Source organism: Ovis aries, chromosome 4 (genome assembly GCF_016772045.2).
Source record: "Ovis aries strain OAR_USU_Benz2616 breed Rambouillet chromosome 4, ARS-UI_Ramb_v3.0, whole genome shotgun sequence".
NCBI lineage: Eukaryota > Metazoa > Chordata > Mammalia > Artiodactyla > Bovidae > Ovis > Ovis aries.
In genome coordinates, this window is record NC_056057.1 from 32,866,965 (window position 1) to 32,882,613 (window position 15,649).

The 15,649-nt window shown below is 43.0% G+C and overlaps 1 protein-coding gene across 7 annotated transcripts in view; it reads right to left on the reverse strand.

Annotated features, from left to right (window-relative positions):
- IGF2BP3 (insulin like growth factor 2 mRNA binding protein 3) overlaps positions 1-15,649 on the reverse strand; it is a 151,635-nt gene that overhangs the window by 20,993 nt on the left and 114,993 nt on the right. For all 7 annotated transcript variants that reach the window (XM_012176514.5, XM_060414968.1, XM_004007792.6 and 4 more), the window contains 3 exons: positions 5,209-5,490; positions 1,566-1,700; positions 162-284 (listed from right to left, as the gene is read on the reverse strand). In XM_012176514.5, coding sequence (XP_012031904.1) covers positions 162-284; positions 1,566-1,700; positions 5,209-5,490 — 540 coding nt within the window. The remainder of the gene's footprint in view (positions 1-161; positions 285-1,565; positions 1,701-5,208; positions 5,491-15,649) is intronic.

Below are 15,649 nucleotides of genomic sequence, written 5' to 3' on the forward strand. Positions count from 1 at the left end.
TGACAGACAGCAGGCAGGAGAGAATGGGTGTGAGAAGTGAAGCATAAGCAGGTGGGACAGGCCAGCTCCAAGAGTTGTAATCCGCTTAATATATAACCCATAGCTCGGAAATGGCATTTTTAAAAGTTTTCTAATTCAAAAGAGAGCAAGGCAGCACTTACGGAGATATTGTGATTTTAGTGTCAGTGTCCTGCTCAATCTTTTTAAGATTCCGTCCTTCCTTACCAATGAGACGTCCTACAAAATTATTATGGGCTAAAATCTTCAAAGGAATCTCTTCTGTGCTGTAAAGAAAAATAAAACAAAATAAAAAGGCCATCAAGTCAGAGTAAGTATACCTATTCTAGGGTAAAAGGACAATATTCATTCATTAAACATTGACTTCCTGCCTACCGTAGGGAAGCATTCTGCCAGGTACACCGTAAAGCTTGCTGACCGTTAGCCCACATTCTAGCAATGCATGAAGAGAGGGGGATGAAAAAACACTGACAAGTATTTGGATAGGAGTTAATTTTTAAAAGTTTTCTTTTATTCATCTTAGGGAATGTCTTCCAATAATGGATTCTAGTTAGCTCTTTAAAAACACCTTACTCAAACTCATATTCTGAAACCCCCAATACCAGAATACCACATACAACACAAAACAGGATGATTTTAGAATAACGTTTAAATACCCCCCCGGAGATAAAATGCATGATTTATAGAGGGAAACAGAAGAAACTCAACAGGGTTACACTTTGGAGGGAAGAGTATGAGAGTGAGAGAAGGGGCTTTCACTTTGCACCTTTCTGACTTTCCAAGTCATGGACATAGATAGCACTGTGTTAACATGTCATTGGGGTCATCTAAGTGGTGAGCTTTTTCTTCACTTTTCTCTATATTAAAAAGGAATTTTAATCTTATAATAAAGCAAAACATAACACCTTCTAATTAAAATATACGTAATATACTTCAAAGGTCCCTCCAAATTAAACGCTGGTCGTTAGGCCCCCAGGCTAGGACCAGCGTCTTACTCTGGACCCTCTCAGCACACCACCATGCTAGATGCTACAGGCAGCAGAGAACCCAGCCTCTGCTCAAGGCTCCCGTGCACAAGAGATTTAGAGTTTCAACTGGAAACACCTAAATCAACAGCCAGCTTCCCACGGCACAAGACGGCACTTCCCAGCTCTGTTCTCCCTGCTCCTGCAGGGTGGGCTGGCAGACACAGGCTGAGCTCCAACAAGCTCCAAGTATAGGAGTGAGGGTTTGGGGTCCCCGCTTTGGGTAAATCCTAGGGATGCTTCTTGGACCTTAGGTGAGCTTCCTATGACCTCAAATGCCTTCTTTTTACAGCTGGACTTTTCCCATTAACACCACTCACAACATAGCCAAACATGAATGAAAACAAGTGTTTAAAAGACTTATGCTCTATAACCACCAACACAACAGTGCCAACGCTCTATCGCTCTTCAGGACAGCATTTCCCTTTGTTTGCTGGCAATTCCCAAAAATTATGTCAAAGAATCCCAAAAGTAAGGCCGAATAAATATCAACCTCCCCACCGGTTAATCCTCTTTACTCACAATTTTATATCTTGAGCTTCTTTATGCATAATCTCCAGAATAGACTTACAAGCTGCAGAGGTGCCCTCAGGGGTAGAGAGGATAGTAATTGACTTCTCAGCGGCACCTGCATTCTCCTTCCGATGGACATCAATTCTTGGGGTGGGCACAAGGGGAGAGGGAAACAAGCGCTGTAAGCATGTCACAACACTGTCAGCACCACCTATAAAGTCACAGCACTTCTGGGCAAAGAGTGGGTGACTCACTTTCCTCAAGAGCAAGTCTTGATAAGCTGTCACCATGGACAGGGCCAATGTTAATTCCAAGAATATTCCCCTCTCTCTGCTCATGCCGGGGCATGAGCAGCTGCACGTACTTAATTTTCCTTTTAAGTGCCACAGGTCAAACATCTCATACCCAAGAGTCTGGGTTTAAACAAAAGGCTTTCTTCCACTCAAAACACAAGGGAGCCTGGAACACAAGCCAAGAGGACTGGAGCTGGGATCCTGCAAGTCGGGGCTACTGACTCCACTGACACAGCGTGGCCACAGTCCGTCACAGGTGGCGCTTTCACTCCCCGGTTTCCTCTTGCCGGGTTCTTTCTCCACGTTGCCTCCCCGATCAGGGCAAAGTCTACAACAAACAGGGATAGGAGTGGAACCCAAAGAAAGGGCGGCAGTTCTATATCCAAAAAGGCAAATGGCCACTAAACACGCCATGATCTTCAGTCTCACTGGTCCTTAAAACAAGGTGTCATTCTCTTCCAGACCTGCACAGATGTAATGCAGATGGGTATCTGGGACACGCACATCTCTGGCATGGTGCAGAGTACAGAACAATCCGCTGAACTGCTTATTATCTTTTGACCCAAGAATTCTACTTCTTGTAATATCTCCTACAGACGTAGTCTCACACGTGGGCTAAGAGTGATGTTTCTCACCCTCCAGCAGTACTGGCATTTCAGGTCAGACTAGTCCTTCGGTGCGGAAGCCAGTCTGTGTGTTGCAGAGTGCTGCACATCTCTGGCCTCTGCCCTGTAGACACCGGTAGCACCCCCGCCCCCATCCAAGTGTGATAACCAAAACTGGCTCCCAACACTGACAGATGTCTGCTGGGGAAAACGTCACCATGGGGTGAAACCACTGGTGCAGGCGTGTTCACCGCTGCACTATGTGTAGTAGAAAGAAAACTGAACTATCTTGGAAATACCAATCAGGAAGAGACAATTAAATAACATATCCAGATCACAGAGCTGTTCATCAATGTGGTAAAATTACAGGTGCCAACAAAGCAAAAGGTCCTTGATCTCACGGGAAAAAACAGCACACTTCATACCATGATATGAACTCCCTTTTAAAGCTACATGTGTTAGTAGACACGAGGAACAAGTCTTATAAAGACATATTCCCAACTCAGTGGTCACCTTAGGGGTTAGACGGAGATTAACTCTTTTATTTTAATGTATATACTTGTACACTTTGAATTAAATACAAAGACAAGTCTTCTGTTTAAAAAGTACAAGAAAGAAAATCCACTGTCAAAAAAAGTGTGTTCAGGGAAAATTATTTTAAGTTCCTCTGGCCACTCAAACACTAGATGGAAAGGCTATGTAACTCGAGGTTATGAGAATGACCACTACATTTTGCCAATAAAATCAAGGCCTGGATTTCATTTTCCCAAATGCCTAACTGAAAACCCAAGATTTATCTCAGAATTAAAACCTATAGCTAAAAATAAGGGCAATGTAGAAGTGAAACAAATAAGTAATGTCTAGAAATAACCAATAAAAAAGAGTATCTTATATAACAGCTCTGATCTCAGGAACCACTTTCCATTCACTGGTTTCAATCTCCGATCACTCTAAGTATTGCTTCTCTTCTAGTAGGTGATGTGCTCACCTCCCTCCTGGTTTATTTCCACCTGCTCACTGTGCTAAGGATTACTAAACTCTGATCCTCTGAGAGTAAGGAATGTTGCTTTACAGATTGGGGCAGCCCTGTGAGGCTATTCCAGAAGCAGAGGATCTGATAATGACTAATTTCAATGGCAAGAGTTAATTAAATCTGTTGGCAGAGCTGCAAGTGAATCATCGAACACAACTATCGCTTCCCTTCCCTCTCCATCCTCCATCTTCCTGCTTAACTAAAACAAACAGTTTCATTTAAATCACAGAAGCTCTTTCCTCTGACAAGGAAATGAGCAGCTCTAAAAGGAACAACTTTCATCTGCTATGTGATGAGGAAGGGAAACGACTGAATAATTAGTTTCTGCAGGTAACACGGAATCAATGCAAGAGAGACGCTCTTGATTAAAGAGAAGCTCTTGTATTAAAATGAGGCAAATCTGAGATGGAAACTGACTGGGCTATGGTTCAGGTGTCTTCCCTACCCTCTGACATTATGAAGTCAAGGCCAGCGACTTTGCACGAAGGCAGCCAGCACTCTGCATCTCCCCCACGCCCAAGTGTGGGAAGGCAGGGCCAGGTGCCACTCCTCCAGGGGAGTGAGCGCATGACCACCACTAGACAAGGTTCATTTCGCTTCTACGTCAGAAATGGGCCCACCACCTGAAGGCTGGCATGGTGCCTGTGGTCAACGTGGATAACCTCTTAAGCCTGTTGGAACAAACACAGCACCATAGTTGTACTTTCTGAAGAAGACTCTGCTTAACTCCTTGAACCACACAAAATAATTTTTCTCATTAAATTTAAAAAGCAAATGATCCACAGCCATCTCTGTAGCTGGCCCAAGGCCATCCCCCTGCCCTTCTGTGTAGAATGACTCGAGAGGTGTGGACACACTCCGTCTTCTCCCTAGCACATCCACACTTCTTCAGGAAATATGGTGGCAACTGTCCCAGAGATGCGCCTGGTAGCAATTTACAGAACTAAGGGCAAGGACAGAGTTCATCAAGTTGCTTTAGGTCAAATTCTTTACATACAGCATCATAGGATGGTTACTAAAGCAAAACCACGAACATATAATCATTGGAGCTCCAAAACTGAGACAGTGCCTTAGATATACTTTAACAGAATTAAACATAATTCACATGCAGTTATTTCACTCATTTGACAAAAGTGAGAACCATCAACATGCCCAGTGCTGGGACTACAGTGATAAATAAAAACAAACAGCTCCTGCTTTCTACTCCTAAAAAGTTAGCTCCAGTATTTGATGGAGAATCTTCTAATTTCCCAAAACTGCAAATTAAAACTATCAAACAACATCCTAAAGAAAGAACCATTCTAACTACATGGCTTAAAGACAGGATAACTACAGATCATAAACTGAATTATTCTTCACTGAAGTAAAGCAAGACTGAAAAACTCTTCTGTGTTGGACCCAGAAAATTACTTCTAAAAGCACAGAAGGCAGGTACCAGTGGAGGTGGGGGAGCAGAGAGCCACCTAGAGGTCAGGGCCTCCCCCATCAAGAGTATCATTTGTTTTCCATTCATGTGTGAAAATCTGAAGTTCTCTTTAAGATTAAGGTTCAGCCCCAGGTTTTAATAAAATGAATACTAAAGATATCAAATCACAAGGTTTTTCCAGATTCCCAAGTAGCATACAAGAAGGAATCATAAGCATGTTCAGGAGGACATGAAGTAGCAAGCAACATACTCTTATGAAGATTCAAACACCCATCGCACCCCAGGAAATACTCACTTCGACTGGGTCTGTTTGGTGATATTCCGAATGGTGGCACCTTCTTTTCCTATAATGGCTCCAACGAACTGGGTGGGAACCAGCAGGCGCAGAGGCAAGTCGCACGGCTTCTGCTTGGACACTGACCCTGGAGACCCCTGCCTTGAGGAGCCCCTCTGCCCAAACCCACGCCGGCCTCGGGGCTGCTGGGAGGGGCTCTGCTGGGCCGCCATCTCGTCGGGGATGTAGGCCACTCTCAGCGTGAAGGTCTCCAGCTGGAACCCATTCAGCTTGTCTAAAGCTCTGAAAGTCAACAAGGAGCAGGGGGTGGGAAGAGGAACCAGGCTGAGTAACAGCAATACCACCTCTTCCACTCAGGATCCCTAGCTCTAAAGCTCGTGAATAAAGCCACTGAACAGATAGCAAATCCAGAACACACCTAACACTCCCCACCCACATTCCCTTTGAAGGACACATGGGGAAAACAGACAGGTTTCCAAGGGAACATATGAGCCATTTACCAGTAAAGTGAAAACACATTTTGTCAAACTCTAAATGGGGACTTCCCTGGCGGTCTAGTGGTTAGAACTTGGTGCTCTCACTGCTGAGGTCTGGGTACAATCGGTAGGCAGGTAAGTAAGATCCCAGAAGACACACAGTGTGGCCAGAAAAACCCAAGCAAACAAAATACAACGTTTACTAAGCTATTCACCATGAAGTCAGTAACAGCCTGTGAGGACCCCCACAGAACAGGAGGAGGGGGCTCTCCTCTGGCTAGTCTTTCCAAATCAGAATAGAAAAGATGTTACAATACACACCTCCCTTGCTTTAATGTCTTAAGAACAAATATTTAAAACACTTTCAGAATCAAAGGACAAAAATCTCTGAGCCACTCACTGGAGGAAGTAGAACTTAACACTCATGTTTCTTACCACTATAAAATCACTCAATACCTATTATGAGCCTGTTCTTGAGGGAAAAAAGCAATCCATGACCTTGTGGAATTTATGATCTGATTTGAGGCAGGGAGACAGGGGTGGTGGTGAACCAAAGGAAACGACGGAAACTGTCTTCTCCCTACCGATCCATCCATCCACGCACCCATTCATCTATTTCGAGAGGAGCTTTACTTTTACTTTTTTTTTTTTCCTCCCATTTTAGAGGCTTGTTATGGAAAACTACGGAAATTAAAAGATGCTTGCTTGCTCCTTGGAAGAAAAGCTATGACCAACCTAAATAGCGTATTGACAAGTAGAGACATTACTCTGCCAACAAAGGTGCATCCAGTCAAAACTATGGTTTTTCCAGTGGTCATGTATGGATGTGAGAGTTAGACTATAAAGAAGGCTGAGGGCCGAAGAATTGATGCTTTTGAATTGTGGTGTTGGAGAAGACGCTTGAGAGTTCCTTGGACTGCAAGGAGATCAAACAAACCAGTCAATCCTAAAGGAAATCAATGCTGAGTATTCATTGGAAGGACTGATGCTGAAGCTGAAACTCTAATACTTTGGGCACCTAATGTGAAGAACTGACTCATTTGAAAAGATCTTGATGATGGGAAAGATTGGGGGCAGGAAGAGAAGGGGACAACAGAGGATGAGATGGTTGGATGGCATCACCAACTCGATGGGCATTCAGGAGCTGGTGATGGACAGGGAGGCTTGGTGTGCTGTAGTCCATGGGGTTGCAAAGAGTTGGACACAACTGAACGAGTGAACTGAACTATGGAAAAGTACCTAATCTTAAGCAAACATCTCAATGAATTTTCACACAGTGAGCATGCATCTCCAGATTCAGAGCTAGGACACCCCAGTGTCCCAGAAGCCCCGCCAGGACCTCCTTCCAATGACTGTCCCTTCTCTAGGCTCCTCACACCAGAAGGATTCTGCCTGTTTACATTTCTATGTAAATACCCATGTCTGGCATCAACTTATTATTTATGAGATAAGTGTGTAAGATTCCTAAGTTTATAAGATACATTGGTGTGTTCTAGCTTATCTACATATTTTAAATGTGAAGAACTCATTAAAAGTTGGCAGAAGATACTGCCATATAGACATCACCCTAATAATACACACTCCCAGTGCACAACAGAATTTAAAAAAAAAAAAAAAAAAAGGCCTCACGCTTTCTCCAGGGTTACTCAGAATCTTTGCTCAGGTGGTATTCCAGTGGGCCCTGAGTTCGACCCAGGCAAGGAGAGAAAAACAGGCATAAAATGCTCTGTCTGGTTGCTCAGAGTGATCATTTGTGGTTCACATACTGCTTTATCTGGAGATTTTTCCATTTCAAAGAGAAAGAGAATAGACCCAGCACCAAAAAGGCTAACAAAACCATGAAACTGCATGGCAGATGTAGAAAGCCAGACAAGACACACCAATGTTCTCAGGACTCAGAATTCTGCCCTTTTCGCACATCAGTGGCCTGTTCCATCACTGTCCTACAGGTCTATGCACACGAATTAACTCTTTAAAAGGTCCCAGTCATACAGACTAACAAAGTATCAAGAAATTTCTATCACTATTACCTCCAAGACCCTTCCTAGAGTAACTATTAACTGTGATAACTTCTGCAAATGGACCAGTTCTTTCCATCTGTTCACACAGGTGTTTAAGTGTTCAGTGCCTTCTTAAAGTGTAGCTGAGATCATGATATACATGGTCTTGTGATTTGTTGTTTTTCCAAATACAATATATTTTGGGATATTTCCATGCGAGTTCTGTATCAGACGACATTCTTTTCCCGTGTGTGTGTGTGTGTGTAACTGAATCACTTTGCTGTACAGCAGAAATTAACAAGACATTGTAAATCAACTATACTTCAATTTTTTTAAAAAAAGTAGCTACAGATGGCATTCTTTTCATAAACTTCATAGGTGATAGCAGACACACAGAAAAACTTGTTTTACCAATGCCCTGATACAAGAACCTTCAGTTAACACATTTTTCCTACCTTCTTCCCTCTCCTTCTTTCCTAAAGAATATGTGCATTAAGGGCCCGTAAGTATTTTGGCTATTTCTAAAGGAAGACAACAGCTAGAAATTTTATTAACATCAATGATGTACATTTACTACAGAAAGTTTGGAATTACAGATGTTTCAACAAATTAGATAAAGCTTTTCAAAGCCCAGGAGAAACCTATCCCTGAAGCTTCTTTCGAAGACAAGAGGAGAGCCCAACGCAATGAAGGGCTCAACTCGACCTGGTACATAAAAGGACAGTTCACAGTAACATCCTTCCCCACTCTACAACTGAGCACTTCAGAAGAGAGTAAGTGACTGTGCAATTAAGTCAGTAATGTTACTTTAAAAAAAGAAGTTGGGGGCTGGGGAGCCCTTCCCTGGTGGCTCAGAAAGTAAAGAATCAGCCTGCAATGCAGGAGATGTGGGTTCCATCCCTGGGTCATTAAGATCCCCTGGAGAAGGAAATGGCAACCCTCTCCAGTATTCTTGCCTGGAGAATTCCATGGACACAGGAGCTTGGCAGGCTACAGTCCATGTTACTAAAAAGTTAATTAGCTTCTTTCCTGATTAAGAGACATATACAGACAGACAGACAGACGTCCTTCTCCATGGAAATAAATAGAGATAAACATTTAAGTCACCAGATGCTTCTGGGTATCCAAATACAGTAACGTGTGTTCCAAGAAACAACTCTCAACTTGGAATAAACTATAACTAAACTATAACTTCCCAACTTCACTGTACTGCTTTAAGAAGATTTCTTTGAGAGCAAAAGAAAAGATGCTCTCCATTGGGAGGCCAGGCGGCACAGTGCTCCAGGACCCAGTGCCGTCTGGGCCCCAATGACTCCAAACTCAGGTTGTTCCCGTCAGAGAGCAAACAGCATGCCCTGTGTATACCCCACTGCGAGCTGCCAGGGCTCCTGACCCCTTCCCACATGGCGCTCCACACCTGCACACAGCTGAAGGTACAGGAGTGAATAAACTGCCAGCGATGACTGTGTCACAACTGAAGACTACACATTTTTGAATTTTAAGTCTACCACTATAACCTCTCTATGCTACATCATCTAGTAGTCTGCTGAATTCAGGGGAAAACATTCTAGTATTTTCACCAACCTTACTGTACATGCAAGACACGTGATCAAAAACTGTCATCTAATTATTCAAAACATATGCATTCAGTTCAGCGGAACTCAAGGATGTTTATCCCACGTGTGTATTACTCAGAATGCTGTTTCCTATCATTACTTGATTGCTCTGCTGTGATTCTGAGTCAATCAGAAGATGGTGAGTAGTAGTTTTTGTTTTGCTTCGTTTTGGCTGCCCTGGGTTCCAAGCTGCGCCTCTTGCATTGGAAGTGCAGAGTCCCAACCACTGGACCACCAGGAAATTCCCACCCATGAGCAGTTCTGCTGGCTGGCAGAAGGAAATGGCAACCCACTCCAGTGTTCTTGCCTGGAGAATCCCAGGGACGGGCGAGCCTGGTGGGCTGCCGTCTATGGGGTCACACAGAGTCAGACATGACTGAAGTGACTTAGCAGCAGCAGCAGCAGCAGCACTTAATCGCATTGCTAAGTTTATTGGGGTAGATCACAGGGTAGGACTGAAAGGGTCTTGCAAGAAAGAATAAGTAGTTTATCTCAAGGATTAGACAGAAGAACAGAGTCTCAGAGAAGTTAAATGTATCCAATGGTACACACATACAGAGCTGAGCAGTGAAAGACAGACTAGAATTCTAAACCAGCTTGAACAGTAAGTAGCCAAGGAACCTCGGAAAGGTCGTTCTGTGATTTGGCATTAGCCTCCCCACCTGAAAAACTATAAACGACCAGATTTATGGTCTTCAGGCTCTGTAAATTCCATGTCTAAAATCTTCCCTTATTCCTAGATCTCTCTCACTGCTGGGTATTACGTAGGTCCTAACAAAATGAGGCTTAGCCATCATTGAAAAGTCACATCATTCCATTTTCTCCTTGTACCAAGAGTAAGAGGTTGAGACATACAATTCAGCAATAATAACCAAAAGCCTGATAATACAACTGCAGGGAGGCATCTTAAGGAAACAATGAAAGACTTCATTACCAAACTAGTTCTAATGGCAAAAAACTGCAAACAACCTAGATGCCCACCAGAGGACTAGCTGCACAGCCTGTGGTAGGGATGACATACCGGAGAGAGACTACTAATAGTATAAATATAGCTGACGGAAAGACAGCCTGCACAATTCTACAGAATGATCTTTGGCATTTTAAAAGCTGTAATGATGACCTATGTGGGGAAAAAATCTGAAGACTGGATATATGTATATGCATAACTGATTCCCTGGTAGCTACTTGGCTGTAGCTACCAGCTAGCTAGCAGCTGCTGCTAAGTCGCTTAAGTTGTGTCCGACTCTGTGCGACCCCATAGACGGCAGCCCACCAGGCTCCCCCGTCCCTGGGATTCTCTAGGCAAGAATACTGGAGTGGCTTGCCATTTCCTTCTCCAACGCACAAAAGTGAAAAGTGAAAGTGAAGTTGCTCAGTTGTGTCCGACTCTTCGAAACCCCATGGACTGCAGCCTACCAGGCTCCTCCATCCATGGGATTTTCCAGGCAAGAGTACTGGAGTGGGGTGCCATTGCCTTCTCCAAGCTAGTAGCTACCAGCTACTAACTCAGCTGGTAAAGAATCCACCTGCAATGTAGGAGACCCTGGTTCGATTCCTGGCTTGGGAAGATCCACTGGAGAAGGAACAGGCTGCCCACTGCAGTATTCTTGGACTTCCCTGGTGGCTCAGCTGGTAAAGAAGTTGCCTGCAGTGCAGGAGACCTGGGTTAGATCCCTGGGTTGGGAAGATTCCCTGGAGAAAGGAACGGCTACCCACTCCGATATTCTGGCCTGGAGCAGTCCAGGGACTGTACAGTCCACGCAGATGCAGAGTCAGACACGACTGAGAGACTCTCACTCACTCACTCATAACTGACTGACTCTGCTGTAGAGCAGCAACTAACACAACATCATGAATCAACTGTACTCCAATAAAAATTAATTGTAAATAATAAATAGTAAGTTGTAATGCATGAGACAAAGTCTACCGAACCTGATGTCAAATTTCACACTGGTTATCTCTGAATGGCAAAAAAGGCAAAAAATTTATTTATCTTACTACTTGATCTATTGTTCCTTTTTCTAGAATAAATCTTATATTTGCATAATTTTCAAAGTTTAAGAGTCAACATCCTCGCCTTGGCCATCAGCCAAGTCGTTTCTAACCCTGCTGTGTGTACTTTATACATATCTTCAGGCTGATACAGAAAGATCTGCAACAGCAGCTTCAATATATAAACTGCATTTCTATTCCACAACAACAAACTACACACCAGAAATAAGAATCCCTGGACAACACAGGTCCTACTGTATAACACAGGGAACTATATTCAATGTCCTGGGATAAACCATAATGGAAAATACAAAAAAGAATGTGTTTGTGTGTGCATATAAACACACATATATATATACGTGCTAAGTCGCTTCAGTCATGTCCAACTCTTTGTGACCTCATGGACTGTAGCCCACCAGGTTCCTCTGTCCATGTGATTTCCCAGGCAAGAATACTGGAGTGGGTTGCCACTCCCTTCTCCAGGGGATCTTCCAGGCCCAGGGATCAAACTCGCATCCCCTGCAGCTCCTGCATAGCAGGCGGATTCTTTATCACGGAGCCACTGCAGACAACTCAGTGCATTATATACAACACACACGCACATATGCATGCATAACTGAATCACTTTGCTGTACAGAAGAAATTAACACAGCGCTGTTAACTCTAGTTCAGTTTTAAAAAATAAAACACCAAATTTATCTTTAGAAAAACCTTAGGATCATGGAAAAAGCAAGAGAGTCCCAGGAAAATATCTACTTCTGCTTTATTGACTGTGCCAAAGCCTTTGACTGTGTGGACCACAACAAACTGGAAAATTCTGAAAGAGATGGGAATACAGACCACCTGACCTGCCTCTTGAGAAATCTGTATGCAGGTCAGGAAGCAAGTCAGAACTGGACATGGAACAACAGACTGGTTCCAAATAGGGAAAGGAGTACATCAAGGCTATACATTGTCACCCTGCTTATTTAATTTATATGCAGAGTACATCATGAAACGCTGGGCTGGAGGAAGCACAAGCTGGAATCAAGATTGCCGGGAGAAATATCAGTAACCTCAGATATGCAGATGACACCACTCTTATGGCAGAAAGTGAGGAAGAACTAAAGAGCCTCTTGATGAAAGTGAAAGTGGAGAGTGAAAAAGTTGGCTTAAAACTCAACATTCAGAAAATAAAGATCATGGCATCTGGTCCCATCACTTCATGGCAAATAGATGGGGAAACAGTGTCAGACTTTATTTTTGGGGCTCCAAAATCACTGCAGATGGTGACTGCAGCCATGAAATTAAAAGATGCTTACTCCTTGGAAGAAAAGTTATGACCAACCTAGACAGCATATTAAAAAGCAGAGACATTACTTTGCCAACAAAGGTCCATCTGTCTAGTCAAAGCTACGGTTTTTCCAGTAGTCTGGTATGGATGGGAGAGTTGGATTATAAAGAAAGCTGAGCTCAGAAGAATTGATGCTTTTGAAGTGTGGTGTTGGAGAAGACTCTTTAAGAGTCCTTTGGAAAGCACAGAGATCAAACAAACCAGTCAATCCTAAAGGAAATCAGTCCTGAATATTCATTGGAGGGACTGATGTTGAAGCTGAAACTCCAATACTTTGGCCACCTGATGTGAAGATCTGGCTTATCTGAAAAGACCCTGATGCTGGGAAAGATTGAAGGCAGGAGAAGAAGGGGATGACAGAGGATGAGATGGTTGGATGGCATCACCGACTCAATGGACATAAGTTTGAGTAAACTCTGGGAGTTGGCGATGGACAGGTAGGCCAGGTGTGCTGCAGTCCACAGGGTCGCAAAGAGCTCGACACTACTGAGCGACTGGATTGAACTGAACTAGATAATAAATGGCCCTAAATACAAACAAAAGAGAGAAGAAATAGTAACTCTAAAATAAAAAAAGAACTAAATATGTAGAAATTCTAAAGGGTTATTTCTTTGTCACCCATGACAAATCTCCCAATGAATTAGAATCTTTGTTATCTGAGCATCCCCAGAAGATGGAAGGAATAGGTTATCCATGAGATCCAAGTCTGTCTTGCTTCCAGGAACAATAAACACTAAATACATATTCCTGATTTAAATAAGTTTTCATTATTTTTACTCATTTATTATTCTAAGAAATTAGTAATTTGAGGCGTGTGGTTAAAACAAATATATGTATTTCCTAGTACTATTAGCACTGTTAACTTTTGATTTTCTTCTTAGCCACAAGGTGGCAGGAATTTCCATGTTAAATTCTGTCTTAGAGACAGCCTTATTGAGGAATCCTCTAAAAACTGTCATTCATTACAAAAAAAAAGTGTGTCATTCATAAAGCTTTAAGTAAAAAGAGGCTTTTGAACTAGTCTCTAACTCCTGAGGATTATAATAACTTCAGTTATTATCTGAAATGAAGTATCCTGTACAATAACAGGGCTTTCTCTACAGCAGTGAAAAATGCTGGGAAAATGTTTAATAGCTACTGACTTACTACCTTCGCATCTCACAGATAGGATTATATTAAGGAACATTAACTTGAGCAGAGTCACAGCTAGAAAAGCGTCACCAGGAGTCCATTCCATGGAACCAGACTCTGGAAATGAACCCTCTTAGTCTCCGCACTCTACTCACATCTGCACAAGCGCATCCCAGTTACAGAGACGCCTATGTTAACACACGCTAAAGATGTCAACTGAGAATGTCAACTCAGCCCTTATCACCTAGAGAAGCAAGCTTTGGATGGCTGCCATGGGAAAGGCAGGAAGAAATCAGGCCAGCTTAGCTTAGGCAGCAGACAGTCTTGGTGGAGCTCAGAGAACAGGCTTGCTGGGTTCAGGAGACAAGCCCTGAATGGATCAGCCTTCCCCTGCGCAAGCCACGACTAGCTGCTCTATCGGTGCCCAAAACCAAGGGGTTGAACTAGAATTATTATTTACTGGGCGCCAGGCCATTTGATAAGACTACTGTCTATAAATGTGGGCTTATATACACAAATATAATAGTTTCTTGTCAGCATTCATTTTGTAGCTGAGAAAAGAAGCTCAGAGAGGTTAAGGTTACAGTCAGAGCTGGCTGACTTCAGAGTCCATGCTTTTTCCACTTTATCAAATGACTCTCAAATACAATTAATTCTCCTTTAAAAATGATAGTGCACTTCCTATCTTTAAAAAAAAAGTTTACTAGAAAGCTAATAGCTTTCATAACACTGTCCACAAAACTATTTGTCCATTCTGTTAACTTCCTATGAATACTCACTTATTGTCTAATTCTCTTTGATCTTTGAAATTCTTGAGGTGGAGAAAACCCAGGATTCTTAAAAGGAAAATTCAACTTGGACAAAAATTAAATCATGTAATCCCTCTCCAAATATTCTTCCAGCACCAGGGAGCACACCCTTGAGGACAGAAACTTTGCCTTTATTCACTGGCAACCTTTGGTCAATAGCTGACACTCAATAAATGTTAATGGACTGACTACTAGAATAAAGGACACGATGACTTTCCCTCCTTGAAATGCCCAGCTGATTTCTTTAGATTCTATAGTTACCTAAGCCACAAACTCCTAACAGTCTTTCCCTCCCTTCATGTGATCCATAGGATCCTGACCATCTCTAACAATCATCACAAAGTACTTTCAGAATTAAAACGTCTCCACATTCGCCAGGCGTATCTTCTGCCCTGATGAGAGTCTGCCCTGTGCCTGTACTCCTAATGCTTCAGAATTTTTCTAAGAGGGGTAGGGGTGCTAAATGTCAACCTGTCCCCAGTCAAGTTCACTTTAAATCTCTTCAAAGCTATGTACAGCTATGGAGGTATTCTCCAGCAGACATTCTCCCATATGGCTAAATAACTGTTAGACTAAGCATTTCGCTCTTTACCAAGCTGCTGCTGCTGCTAAGTCACTTTAGTCGTGTCCGACTCTGTGCGACCCCATAAACGGCAGCCCACCAGGCTCCCCCGTCCCTGGGATTCTCCAGGCAAGAACACTGGAGTGGGTTGCCATTTCCTTCTCCAATGCATGAAGGTGAAAAGAAAAATGAAGTCACCCAGTCATGTCTGACTCATAGCGACCCCATGGACTGCAGCCTACCAGGCTTCTCCATCCATGGGATTTTCCAGGCAAGAGTACTGGAGTGGGGTGCCATTGCCTTCCTCACATAATAAATCATCAAGTAAGGCAATTGGGACTGGCCTCCGGCAATCTTCAAATATCCTTGGGTTTATCATGTCATCCCTTATTTTCCATCTATCAGAGAGCTGGCTCTGTCAAGTACTTAGCAGAGCTCTTTGCACAATCATGTAAATGAATGGAGCACCTGTCTTTCTTACTGCACACTTTTACCCTCACTCTACTTCAGGTATAAAATGTG